Source organism: Micromys minutus (assembly GCF_963924665.1).
Source record: "Micromys minutus genome assembly, chromosome: 1".
Taxonomy (NCBI): Eukaryota; Metazoa; Chordata; class Mammalia; order Rodentia; family Muridae; genus Micromys; species Micromys minutus.
In genome coordinates, this window is record NC_137969.1 from 170,712,235 (window position 1) to 170,726,808 (window position 14,574).

General features: G+C 42.8%; 1 protein-coding gene across 1 annotated transcript in view; it reads right to left on the bottom strand.

The window, feature by feature from the left end:
* Nucleotides 1-3,039, bottom strand: part of ADAM17 (ADAM metallopeptidase domain 17) — a 46,921-nt gene extending 43,882 nt beyond the window's left edge. Inside the window, exon 1 of the mRNA XM_080916946.1 lies at nucleotides 2,825-3,039. Within this exon, the coding sequence (XP_080773072.1) occupies nucleotides 2,825-2,921 (97 nt within the window). The 5' untranslated portion in view covers nucleotides 2,922-3,039. The remainder of the gene's footprint in view (nucleotides 1-2,824) is intronic.
* Nucleotides 3,040-14,574: the final 11,535 nt, after the last annotated feature.

Below are 14,574 nucleotides of genomic sequence, written 5' to 3' on the forward strand. Positions count from 1 at the left end.
CTTTAGTACGAAGAGGCTAAGCCCCTAAATCCTGAGAGTAACAGTACTGATAATGAGCTGTGAAATGGGGCTCCAACTCAGAGCCTTGCGAGTAAATGCTAGACAAGCGCTGCACAGCATCACCAGGTCTTTCTAACTGGGTAGGAAAACATCGGTCTCAGAAGAGTTCAGTGAGTTGTCATGAGCATCAAGTGATGAACAGGCCTTGTGGACTTCTGAAGGACTCCTGTATTTTGGCAGTTCACGATATTGTTTGTTGCTTTACCCAACCCTACTACTAGACTTGGTCATTCAAGAACAACAGATAGTTTAAGAACCCGCAGGTTTTTGTGGTTTGGGCTTTGGTTTTCATGAACTTACTTGGTACTATACTTAGGCTATAAATGTACTAAAGATTGATTAGGTATATAATTTTCGAAAGGGCAAAAAGTACAGAATAAATAGAAACTTGGCTTTTAGGGTATTCTGTGGATCACCAAAAATGACTTCAGGAACTGTTATGAATTGCATAATTCAGGAAAGTTATGAGTCACATGAGCTTAGTCATGATATCATAGTGAAGCTGCAGCTGGGGTGTATAAGTCTCACTTTGATTTCAAAACTGTCTTTCTTTGTGTTACTTTTAATAAAAGAGGATGTGGTGGGTAGAAGGGGAAGAAAATAGGTCACAGTATTTGTATCTGAAACATTTTGAAATTTACCTTAAGGTTAACATACATACAACAGTATTTATTTAGGTTTCTGAATGAGTCTCTTTCCACTAAGTCATAAACCTTCAAAGATCAGTATTATTTCATCTTTGTATCTTTAATGCCAGGCTTAATTCCTGGCAGCCCCAATATGAGTTCTTCAAATCTTAGATCAAGAGATTATACCTGTGGGTTTGGTTTTTGTTTTCTGACACAGAATGTGCTACACTTTGCTACTAAAATTTAAAAAAGACAGAAAGCGATCTATCCACACATTCTGGAGGCAAAGGCAGATCAAAGAGTTCAAACTGCATAGCAAGTTTCAGAACAGCCAGACCTATCGAGTTAAGACTCTGTCTTTAAAAAATAAATAAAAATTTTTTAAATTCCTATGCTTTGCATACATTGCTGAGACTCAACCTAGGAATAATGTAGTTTTCCTATACACTGGTTTGAGTTCCTGGATTTCATGCTTTTCTTTCTACTCATGGAGAGGAAAATGGTAATAAGTTGTGTCAGAATGATTGAAAAAAAAAATCACTTTACTGTCACAAATGCAAGTTTATTCTTAACAACATCCTTACAGTGAAGCACTGAATGACTGAAGTGACAGAACAGCATTTTTACAGTGTATCTTATGCTTTGCTGTTTTTTTTTTTATCCTGAGGTTTTTTTATATTCAATTTGTATCAACTTAGGTTTCCAGCACTTTCCTTTGCCGATCTTTAAATGTATCACATTCATAATCCACTTTAAAATGCAAACACACACAAGGAAGCTATCTGTGTACGAACATAAAACACATTCAATGTCTGCTCCAGTCGACTCCAACCTCTGTTCAGTAAATAAGATGAAAATACGAGGTAAAAAAACTAACACAAGACGGGGAGTGATGGTGCAAGGTCTTTAATCCAGCTCTTGGGAGGCAGAGGCAGACAGATCTCTGTGAGTTTGAAACCAGCCTGGTCCACATAGGGAGTTCCAGGCCATACTATACATGCACCACTATGTAGAGATACATAGTGAGACCCGGTCTCAAAACAGACATTAAAAAAAAAAAAAACAAACCCACAGGGTTTCTATCTGAAAAATAAAATACTATAATGACATGATCCAAACAGCACACAATGGGGAATACTGTTTCACTTTGTTATTGATTAACTGAAATGCAAGAAGGCAACATTTGCAAACTAAAAGATCCTAATATACTTAGTAAGCTCCCTATCATCAAAACTGTTTCACATTTTGTTACTGATTAACTGAAATGTCTTAGACAGCCACTTTTACAAGCTATAGAATCCTAAGATAACCGGGCAAATTGCCTATCGCCAATTTCAATTCAAAATTTCTAATGCATGCCTTTCCTTATAATCCAATCTCTCTAAAAAAAAAAAAAAAAAAAAATCAAGTAGAAACCCTATAGTTTCTAAGCTATTTAAACGAGTTAGCACTGGTGATCTGTTAAAAATTGCAAGGAAAGCATTCATAGTGTCAAGCCAATTCAAGAGTTGGCTTGGAAGTTTGGGCCTCGCTCTCTCAGTCAAGCACCTCTCCAACAAGACAGTGCTGAGGATAATCTCGAAATCCAGTACAAGATTCCAAATCCAGTCGAAAATGCAAACGAAACTACGTCAGTCTCCACCTTCCAATCAAGTGCCGCATTAAGTACCTCCTACATAAATTCAAGTTAGCCTTTGAGTGCCAACAAGTGGTGTTGAACTTTGGGCCCGTCCTTTCTTCCAGGGTCTTGCTTTTGGCACAAACACCTAACACCTTGGATTCACTTGTTAGCAAGCAAAGGACTCCGACCATCTCTCACACTCCACAAACGAACCATCCACGTGTCAACCCCTCTTTTCTAAACATTCCAGAAATAAACCTAGGAGAACTTGCCCCTCCCAGACCCTCGGTCCCTAAGGGAGACCCCTCCAAGATTTCCAATCTCACCGAGAGACAAGCCCATCTCTTTTCTCTCGCTAGACAGCGAGTGCCACACCCCCCTGCCCACACTGAAAACTTCGGGAGGCACCACTGCAGCCCAAACTCCCGCCCCCAGCGCCCCGGCGCGTCCCTCCAAGCACTCTGAGGCCAGGTAAGTCAGTTTGCTCCCCAGGCTTTGCTCCCCGAGCTCTTACCAAGTCGCGGGTGGGAGCCAGAAGCTAGTTCCTCCGGAGGTCGGGGTGCCAGGACGAAAGGCACCAAAGTGGTCAGGAAGAGAAGACGCTGCCTCATGTTCCCGTCCACCACCTCTCTGGGCAACCTTCTAAAGAGCGTTCGGGAAACTGCTCACATTGGGAAGAGGAGGTGATCTTCCCAGCGCGGCCCTGCAAACTTTTCCCTCCCGCGCCGCCTACAGGGAAAACTCAAGAGCTAGGCTCAAGTCCCCGGAAATGCAGGCGGCGCTCGCAGGGAGCCTGTCAGCTCGCTTCCGGCCGCAGTCTCCGACGACTGCTCTGCCCACAGCCGGAAAAAGGGAGTCGCAAAGCATTGTGGGAGGCGTGGCTCGCCCCGCCCTGGCGCGGGCTCGACGCCATCTTGTGGGCTCTGTTCCTTCCTGGTCCCTCTGGGGTCTGGTTGGCGCCTTCCTGGCCTTCAGCTGGCGGCGTCCTGACTCGACCCAGCACGGTCTCGCCTCTGTCCCCGGGTGACCGCGGGGAAGGAAGGTGGGAGAGGATGGGCAGGCCCTCAGACGGGTGCAGTCTTCATCGTGATTAAAATCCCCTTTAGCGTCATTATTAAAGGGACTGTGAAGTCTGGCGTGGTGTCAGCTACCGACCGCTATTGCAGACGCTAGTGATAGGATGGGGGCGTGAGGCCTGCCCTAGGGATCCGCCCCATGCGGATCGGGTGTGCAGTTAGGCGTCTTGCTGCCGGAGACCAGGTCTCTATTATAGTCACTGAAAATGCTCAGGGAACTGTACATAGGCTTCTGAATGTACATTTTATTTGCTCTTTGGCTGCTCTAGGCAGAGTCTCCAGGAACCAGAATGCTATTTGCTCACTCAACCTGTGAACAGGAGCGACCATCTACCCCATAACTCTTGGTTTCCCTACTCGATCCCTTGTGGTTTTGCACTCTATTTATTTATTTTTAGTTCCGTGTTTACTGTTTGTCGTACTGAATATTAATAGCCCTAGTCAGATTTTTATCTTCCTGAAAAAAATAAACTGATTCAAATCTGTTCGTGGAATGTCTTGCATCGTTTTCAGCAGTTACTGACTTTGTACATTTTGGCATGTTAGCTAAACTTATCTCTATAGCCGAGGTATAAAACTCTTTCAGCCGGTACAAATTCATGGCATACCTAACCAAAAAGAAAAATCACCCCCCATAAATTAGGTGTCACAGCTGTGTGTATGGCTTTTTAATAATAGGTACGGTATTTCCTTGGAGTGTCCAGGCTTCCTGTCCCCAGGTTTAGTAGACTGTAGATTATATTTTTTGTGTCTCCCTAGCTTTGGTGCAGTTGAGCTATGTTTAGTAAATGCTATTTCAGTGGCCCTCAGTCTCCTTAGTGCTGCTGACCCTCTTAATACAGTTCCCCATGTGTGATGACCCTGAACCATAAAATTGCTTAGTTGTAACTTCATGACTAATTTTGCTATTGTTATGAACCCTAACGTAAGTATCTGAAATGCATGATACCTGATAATCCAAACCCCCAAAAGGGGGACTCTAAGCCACAGGTTGAGTACTGCTGTGCTAGTTTTTAAGAAGGTCCTGATCCACTTAATCATAACAAGTTTTCAGGATAAGTCCCAATTGCTGACATTCACAAGTCAGCATTCAAATTATGATTCCAATTTGAAGTTCATCTTTGATTTGACAATAGTCCATATCTTTAGGATAAAAGAGCTACACGGGGGGGCCGGGGGGGGGAGCCAAAGGAACATCTATGCTGGATAAAGGTCCATACAGCAGAACTGACACCTAAGCTCATGTGGTGGCCCATGCCTGCCATACCAGCACTAGGAGACTGACACAGAACAGCTTTGTAGAGAAACTCAGTGTTGCAAAACTGACATTCCAAGTCTGGCCTTCAAGGGTTTATTCTTTTGGGATTTGTTTGGTTGGGGAGGTGGGAGGGCAGGAGGGAAAAGTTTGGTGGGCTTTTTGAGCTGGGCTCATTTATTAACCCCGCCCAGGCTTTCCTGCCTCCGCCTCCCCTTGCTGGGATGACAAGGGCATGAGCAGTTATACTTGGCTCCAAGCTTTTATTTTATTCTCAAAGTATTTTTTTTTTTAGAAAAAAAAAAAAAAATCATCCCCATAAATATCTACCCACACAATGAGTTACCTTGAAAGTCCTACTTACTTGTCTTACCCTGTCATAGAGCCTTAATTTCGATGCTTGTCTTTCTGCTGCTGAATAAAGCTAGCCCTTCAAGAAATATTCATTCTCAAATCTCAAAAAAAAAAAAAAAAAAAATGCAGCTTTGTAGTGAGAATTTTGTTTTCTTTTAAAAACCATTTACGAGAGGCTGCTTCACAGGAGGTGATTGATTTGCCGCATGTACTATCAGTGCTGTGGTCTTCGCCAGCTGCAGAGAATTTAATTCTGGGGACTCTGAAGAAGGGTATGAAGTCCCTAGTGGGCCTGTGGTGGCTTCTGCTCCCCATTGCCTTTGTTATGGTTTGTCAAATGTCCCTGAGCAAAGAGAAGGAGGAAACGAGATATCCTGACAACCAGGATTGGATGGCCCCAAGAAACTCAGCATTTCTAACAAGCAGGAAGTAGCCTATAGAGATCTACACCCTCTTTGCCCTCTCACCTCCCTCTTTTACCTGGTAGGGGGAGGGAGTGGTGAAAGGGATCAGGGTAGAATAAGACTTGGAAGGGAGATAGAGGTATAAGAACCTAATAAAACAGTTTTTTTAAAAGGGTAGCAACACCATTTAAATATGACTATACAAAGTTCATATACCAAGAACTCATTTCCAAGGTTTCAGTTCAAACAGTTTATACAAAACCATTAAATACTTTTAGAAAAAAAATGGAAAAACAAACATGATACAAAAGTGTTCAATGAGCCTGGCTGATGAACACATTGTCCTTTTGAGACAGGGTTAGTTTTTCCTAGGCCAGCCCTGAACTTGTATCTGCCTCTACCTTCTGAGTAGTAGGATTCCAGGTGAGGATTCCACAGTGCCCTTTCTGTGACGTGGGGGTGAAAGGAGAGCTTCATGCATGCATGCTAGACAGGCTCTACCATGGAGCTACATCCCCAGCCTGGGAATTTTTTTAGTGGGCCAGTAACCCAGTCATGTTTCCCTTCAAGTTGGAAAAAAGAAAAATTTATGTCATTTCATTGAGAAATTAGTCCTAATATTATTTTGAAAAGATCCACTTCCAGAACTTTTAACTTTAAACCACCTCTGTTAGCATTGCCTGCGGTGGCTCTCCTGGATGTGTGCAAAAGTACCATACGACATATGTACTATGTGCACAAGGAACTGTGGAGCGTCTCTCCCTTCTGAAACACCTTTCTCCCTTGGGGGCTCAGAGTAACTGGAGCTCATAAGAAACTAAGCATGGAGTGAATGAGGAGAATGGATGGAAAGGAGCTTGATGGAGAAAATTAGTCTAAAGTGACCAAGTTCTGACTTGAATTGACTGGCCCCACAGAAGAGACTCGTCAATTCTCCAGTTTTACAGTGGCCACACACCTCAACTGAAAGCCCATTTCCAACATTCAAAATCTGGTAATAGAGAAGAGATCCACATCATACCTTTGCCCTCAAAACATTCATTCTGGTTTGTTCAGTAGCCCAGGCTAGTCTGGATCCCACTATGCAGTCAAAAGATGACCTTGAACTTCTGATCCTCCTGCTTCCACCTCCCCAGTGTGGGAATTACAAGTGTGTACCACTACACCTAGTGTACACGATGCTGATAGAACTCAGGGCTCCACATACAGTGGACAAGCGCACAGGTAGACTTCAGCCAGGTGAGCACAGTATTTACAGGCAGCTTTACAGTAGAAACAAAAACTAATGTAGAGATGGAGAGATGGCTCCTCTTGCAAAAATCCTGAGTTGGATTTCCAGCACCCAAAGTGCACAAACTGCCTGTTACTCCCCCTGCAGGGGATGTGATACCTGGTCTCTTCAGGGACTTGCACCAGTGCACATACCCACCCACCCACACACATATAATTAAAATTTTTAAAATTGAACACTAATGAAAGTGGCTTTTTTTTTTTTAAAGAAAACCAGGTTATGCATGTTTTTTCAGATTTTAAAACATACTTTCATTTTTGAATATTTGAATTCCTGCTTACTAGTTACCAGCATCCCTAGTGTGTGTGTGCAGCAATACATTTTGTAAAAACTAAGAAATTAGGGTTTGGAGAGATGGGTCCGAAGTTTAAAATACTAGTTCTTGCTGGAGTCAGATTCCCAACACACCCACTGACTAAATTCCATGGCATCTGACGCCCTCTTCTGGTCTCCAGCAGCATCAGTATTGTGGGGGATTTTGGGGCTCCACTTGGGGTTCAATGATAGACATCTGTATGGTATAAGGCTGTTTCCTGGCAGCGCCTCAGCTACCTATCTGGCTCCACCCAGCTCCCTGCCCTGTTCCTGTTCTGCTTCCTTCTTCTGTCCCTCTACCCCAGCTTAAGCCACCAGCTGTTTATCAAAGGCCACATTTTTCCTTTCTCCTATAAAAAAGCTATTAACATAGTGGGTTTTACACACACACACACATGACTATATATATATATATAGTTGAGTATATATATATGTGTGTGTGTGTATGTATATATATATATATATATATATATATATATATATATATATATATTATATAATTGGTTATAGCATGAGCTCCACAGCTTACTCATTCTCAGCCAGTCGGCAACAGGACTTACACCCAGTACATATCTTAGGGTTGCCTTTTGGCCAGATTGAAGGCAACGTGTCCTTCCATGACTTCCCCCACAGCGGTTTATTTTCTAGCATAATCTCAGAGAATGTTCTTTTGGGGTAGGTGTGAAGTGACAAACATATACACATACTGCCAGCATGCAAATTAACAATTGAGAACACAGGGACACACTTTCACAGGCAGTTGATACAATATGTATAGGGGTAAATTACCCTAACACACCAGGCACACTCAGTGTTTAAACATACATGTCTATGAAACATGTATGATAAAACAAAGCAAAATACTCATACACTTAGAGAAAAATATTCAGCAACAGCATAATGAATGGTGAAAGCCAGTTTTAAGCTCCTCCTCCCCCAACCCCATCCCCAGGGTGGTGGCAGTTATCGCAGCCCCAGGACAGAACACAAAGCCTAGTTTCCTCACATCCTCCAAGCCTTCTTTTATGTATATGCAGAAAAGCATATGCACAAGAGCAGAAGGGCAAATATTTGGTTTCAAAGTCATTCAGACAGGATAATGCCAGAAGACAGCATATTTCTCCCAATTTCAGAATGCTAGGGTTAAGTCTGGTGATTTAATTGTCCTTCCCCCACCCCCCCACCCCCCCACCCCACCCCCCACCCCGGTCTCATTTTTTCTTGAAGGAATACAATAAAATCCGTAAGTCCAATTGTTGCCCAGCAATTTAGCCTTCATTCTCTTGGTCCAAGGCTATTATCAAGTAGCTGTGTCTCTCTCTGTCCCTCTCATCCTGCCTATTGGCAGAAAGCCTTTCATAAATCATAAGGCACCACATGCTAGGAGACTGGAAAGACAATTAAAAAAAAGATAAGTTTTAGATAACAGGCCCTGAGAAAACAGGTCAGAATCTAGAAGTGACTTTTATCTTTAACAACAATCAGATGTCTTAAATGGATGTTGTTTTTGGTGGTGGCGATTATGAAATACAAACTGGTGCATAGAGGGTTATGTGGTGGGCCCATGCCAAGGTGCCTGAGACAGACCTGGTATAAGGGAGGCTTATTTGGGGAAAGGGGAGTGAGGACTTGGAGAAGGGGTAGAGGCAGACAGACAGAAATAGAGCCATGAGAACAAAGAAGGGACAGAGAAGGATAGACAGGAAAGAAAGGGGGAAAGTTAGGCTGGCAGGGAACAGAGATGGAGACCTGGGGTGGACAGTCTTTTATACACCTGGCAGCCTGCAGGTGAGGACGGTAAGCCGGTAAGCCGTTGCTAGATCCCTGGAATTAGCCTATCGGATTTGCCTGTAAGTAGACTAATGGTGTTCCTCCCTGTTTAATACTCAACACATTTATTAGAGTTTTGGCGTAGAAAGTCCTGGCTACTGGCAGGTAAGCCCATCCATCTTGTCGAGAACAGTTTATTCCTAACAACACAGGATCTGATGCTGTCGATTCCCTGGTTCAAACAGTGACCATTCACATTAACACTGCCATGGGAAATGTCACCAGAGCTGATTTACTCATGAAAACATTTAGGATCTAGACTAGGCAAAAGCACTCAATGTGTATTTAGATGATGCGTGTACCACAGAGAAAAGCCCACATAGTGGGGCTTGGGTGTTCCCTAATTCAGATTCTGTGTGATCCCTGTGCAATGTGCTGTGCTTTGGACCTACAAGTCAGTCACCCTGGATAGATATTCCCAGTTACTTTTTGGTTTAAAGGAGTACAGATCAGACACACTAAGTCGAATTAGAACATTGGCTCATTAGCTGTATAAGGCTGAGAGTCCTTCCTTGGTATTTGACTCTCTTTGTTGACCTTTTACTTATTCCAGAAAGAACTTAAAAAGCACGCATCCATTTAAACTTGTAATTGGATAGATGAGAGCTGGAGTGTTGGATATGGCTGCCATTTGATTGCTAGTTTCATGCCCCATATTCTATCTCCTTTTTATTTTCTAGTTGTGGCCACTCTTCAGCTCCAAAATAAGTTTTCCACGAAATATTAGTGCCAATTTGAACATAAAATATTCCTGAATTAGGACAGGAGAGATGGCTTAATGGCTAAGAACACTGTCTACAGGCTGGAGGGATGGCTCAGTGGTTAAGAGCACTGACTGCTCTTCCAGAGGTCCTGAGTTCAAATCCCAGCAACCACATGGTGGCTCACAACCATCAGTAATGAGATCTGGCGCCCTTCTCTGGTGTGTCTGAAAACAGCTATAGTGTACTTATATATAATAAATAAATCTTAAAAAAAAAAAACCACTACTTTTCCAGAAGAACCAGGCTCAATTTACAGCATCTGCATAGAGGCATCTATAAATCCTATTCCAGGGGATTCTGCACCCTCTTCAGATAACCAAGCAGACATGTTATGCAGACAAAACTCTCATATGCATAAATGAAGCTAAACATTTTGAAGATATTCCTGTATCATCTAGTAGCATCCTTTTGTTGATAGAAAGAGGCTAAGGTATTTAGGTTTATATGAAATGACAGTCCGAAGTTCCTAATGCAGGGCACACTGCCTGCATCTAGCTCCTGACAGTGGGCCCTAGCCAAGACGAGCTAGCTCTTGACTATCACCTGACTAGTGAAATGTGTGCATGCAGTTGGTAAAACCATCCTACCTAGCACAATACATTCTAAAAGAACAGCTGGAAAGCCAGTCATCCACCAATGTCACCTCTGCCACCTCAGGAACAGGCTATTCAAGTTGAGTACCTAATGCAGAACTCTAATGAGATCTATTTTGAGAGATGTGAGAGAAGCTAGGCTCTTCTAGTCAAGAGCTCTTAGGCAGGAGTGCGCCCTTGAGATGTTTTAAACAGAGAGGAGTTGGCCTAAGTTAGGTATGAAATGCCATCTGATTTGAAGGAGGAGGAATTCTCAGAGTGAGTCTCATTATCATGCGATTTTCAGGCTCTTTGGGGTTTGCTCCATGCAGGAAGTTGCACCACCCTCCCTCTAACTAAATGCAGTGTTACTATCATTGTCCCAAAGGCAGGTGAGCTTTCCTTGGAAGTCCAACAGAATTCATTTCCTCTTCCAGACTGCTCCCAGATTTCTTCCCAGAAATGGAAGGGACTGATGAAATAGATACTTTAGAAAGGCCCATGGCTGCCAGCCTACCTCCCTTCCAAATTGCTATTCATAAACTGAAAAGAAAACCTGTCAGATGGGCTGGGAAAATGGCTCAACACTTAAGAGCACTGACTGTGCTTCCCAAGAACCAGGGTTCATTTAGTTCCCAGCACCCACACTGCTGCTAAGAGTTGCCTAAAACTCGGGTTTTGGAGGATCTGATACCCTCTGCTAGCGTCCACGTGCAACGCAGGAACACTGCTGTACAGATGTACAAAAAAGCAAAATGCCCACACAGAGAAAATAAAAATTAAATCCTGTCCGGTTTTTATTGCCTATGTTGTTTGGAAAAAGTCTCTGATGAAACTTGGCAGTCTACAGAGTCTGGAAAATCTCTATTCTCTGACTGAAGCAGTTAAACTCATACGTTCTTCTCCATGCACTCCCTTCAGACAGGGATAACCAAGGTGTGTGGTAGAACCAGGCTGGCATTACCTTCACTCTCTTCTGCCTCCCAGCAGTGGGCATACAGGTGTGTGACACCACGCTCAGTATCTGTGAACTTTTAGCTAGTACCCAATACACTGTTGTGGAGAGCTTTTTGGCGCCACTGGACAGTTGGCGGTGGGAATTTTGACATCACCAGGACAAAAGTAAGTCAAGGCAGGAATCTGACTCTGGCCCAGTACTCAGGAAACTGGCCTCAATTAAGAACATTTACATTTGAGCTCAGGGCAGAACATTTAAGTTTATAGAAGGCTCAGTGGATGTAGGTGTGGCAGTCCCTTTGTCTCTTGGAAAACCCTTTTGTCTCTGGTCTCCCCATCTAGCCCCCAGAAAGATGTTTACAGGATTTTTGATTATTGATTTGCTTATTCCTTGACTCAGAACTAATGTTATCTTTCTGCATGTAATTAGAGTGGTTTAAAAGAGGACTGAATAAAAAGGCTTCGCTTCATTCTCAGAAGTCATGTTATTTGTCTGGGGGAACCTGTTCAGTTTGCTTTGTTTTTGTTTTTAATGGGGTAGCCAGTAACCCTGGAACTCTCTATATAAACCAGACTGGCCTGGAACTCACAGATACCCACCTACCTTTGCTTCCCAATATTAGAATTACAGCCATGTACCATCACATCCAGTCCAATATATATAACTCTTAAGACTTTGAACAGCATATTATAGCTCAAGATGTTATGGTCAGTAGTTACTATACGTTAGCATAGGCAGAATCAGGTCCTAAAGATACAAACTATATAGTCAAAAATTTATAAACTCATAAATGAAGGGAGCTAGAGAGATAGTTCAGCAGTTAAGATGGAGGCTCTTCCAGAGGACCAAAGTTCAATTCCTAGCACCCACATGGCAGAACACAACTGTAACTCTAGTTGCCAAGAGCTCTGACACCTTCACACAAGCATGAATGCAGGCAAAACACCAATGAACAGAAAGTTATATTCTTTAAAAACCCAGTGAGGAAGAGACTTGAAATTGTTTGCATTAGCAGTAACAGCTGCAGTAGTTAGTGCCTCTGGTCTGGAAAGGGTGGGTCTCTGTGAAGCCCAGCCTGAGCCTCCCAAGGGAAAGGGACTTAAGTGTGTGCTAATGTATCAGGTAAGAAAACACTTGACCAACAAGAAACAGAGACTTTTCTTCTCTGGGTCCTGATTTCTTTTCCAACTTATTTCAACAGAAAAACTTTCCCCTGCTGTATTCTAATTGTATCTAATTAGCAGCAAAATCACTGCTTAATAAACCTTTCATTCCCAAGTTAGTAATTTTCTTTTTGTGTCTGTGTCCTTGAAGATCTAGGGCAATAGGACTGCTTGGTACAGTTGACTGCTTTCACTTTATTAGCATCCTCTAGTTCTAAATTAGGCTGTCCTCCTGATGTACCCAGGACCTTTTATGCTAAGAAATCACTTTATCACTGCCAGCATACCTTTCATTTTGAGCAGGATCTTTTTTTTTTCTTTTTACAGGATGATTTTATGTAACCCAGGTTGACCTTGAACTTACTATGTGTAGTTAAGGATGGCCTCTGCCTCCAAAGTGCTGAGACTATAGATGTGTGCTAACATACATGGCTGAGAAAGGGTCTTTCTGCTTTGCTTGAGTAGCTGGGATTACTACCATGTAATCTAATGGTAGCTGAGTTTGTTACTATGCTCAGCCTAATACTCACAGCCCTCTACATTTAGAAATTCTTGTATGCAGTGGGGCTCACAGGCAGGTTAAATTGTGCACTTCAGCTAAGAAAGGTGAAACACTGATTTATGTAGCGGCTATGAAGTTTGGTGGGTCAAAGTTCTACCTAGCCCTAGAGCAGTCCTCCCCCCTCCCAACAAACCCTCTAATGAATACATATGGAAGCCAGAGGGCTTGGCTTTTAGGCTGGCCATCTATCAACTACTCAATCAAACCATTTTACACTCATCAAATCTAATTTCAAAAAGGGTTAAATTTATTTATTTATTTTCTTAGCTCTAAAGTTTGGTGTCCATAGGTCTCAGATTTACAAGTAAAATAAATATTACAAGATTCATGATGGGGTCCAGAAATCTGAGAGGAAAAAAAAAAAGAATCACAGATCATGGAGAACAGCTGAAACAGAGCCCGTGAAAAGACCCCAGGGATAACAGAGGAAGTTCAGCACTAACTCCAGATGGGGAAAAGGAAAAACAAAACCCTAGCAATGCCTGCAGAAACTGAGCAACATGCAGCCCGCTATCCTTGAAAAGTTCCTATTGCTGGGCAGAGGTGACTGGGTAGCATCGATTTTTGCAGACTTGGGGGAGGAAGGGAACATTACCTGTGGCACCAAACCACTTAACCTGTAGTGTTATAGTCCCCCCACATCCCTATCCCTCATTAAAAGATTTAAAGTGAACTCACTCAAATTACAGGAACTCGAAAGTCCTGTATCCTTTCTGGAAGTTTCAGTTAGCTACACACCAAGATGTCATAAAGCTCCAGTGCTATTCCACAAAGCAAAATACATAATTAACCCCCAAAGTTGTGTATAAGTGTTTGACTATGGTATATGTGCATGGCCTGTGCCTGTGGAGGCCAGAAAAGGTCAGAGCCATGGGAATGGAGCAATACACAGCCATGTAAGTTCTGGGAACCAAACCCAGGTTCTCTCTTAGGAGTAGCAAATAAATGCTCACATTCATGGTTCTACCGCTCCAGCTCCTAAATGCACCATTTTTTGGAATTTTTAGACAATTTCCTACTGTCACACACTATCAGCTAGCATGCATGGTGATGTTATATGCCTATGATCCCAGCACACCGGAGGATCAAAAATTTGAGGGCACTCTGGGCTGCACAGATGGTGTGTCACACAAAGACATCCTCAAGTTTAGGTCTGGTGATATGGCTTTATTAGAACATTTATCTAGAATATGTGAGTCCAAGTTTAAACCCTAACACAAGGGAAAGAAAACTCTCAATGACCTAACAGGAAAATCTAAATAATCTCACAGTGGGAAACTACTGTCCTCGGTAACAAATCCCAGGAAGAACAAAGCAAATATCTGCACTACCTCACCAAAGCCCAGTGTCTCAAACCTTCCAGAGTATGTAATAGTCTTGCCTTTGCTGGAACTATGTATGTAAGTCAAGCTAAAATAAAATTTGTGGTGAGCTTCCTGCTTCAGCCTCCTGTGTGCAAAAATTACCAGCATGAGTTACTCTGGCTACCTCAAACCAATTATACTGCAACTGCAGGTGAATTTTACTCATGTCTCACACTAGATTCAACCCCTTACTCCCACCCCACGATACTTGGTATCTCATAACTCAGTAATTAAGAGCACTTGCTGCTTCTCCAGAGGACCCAACTTCAATTCTCAGAAGACGCGCGCGCGCGCACACACACACACACACACAGAGTTTGTGTCTGAGGAGCTGGAGAGATAGCTCCGGTTAAGAG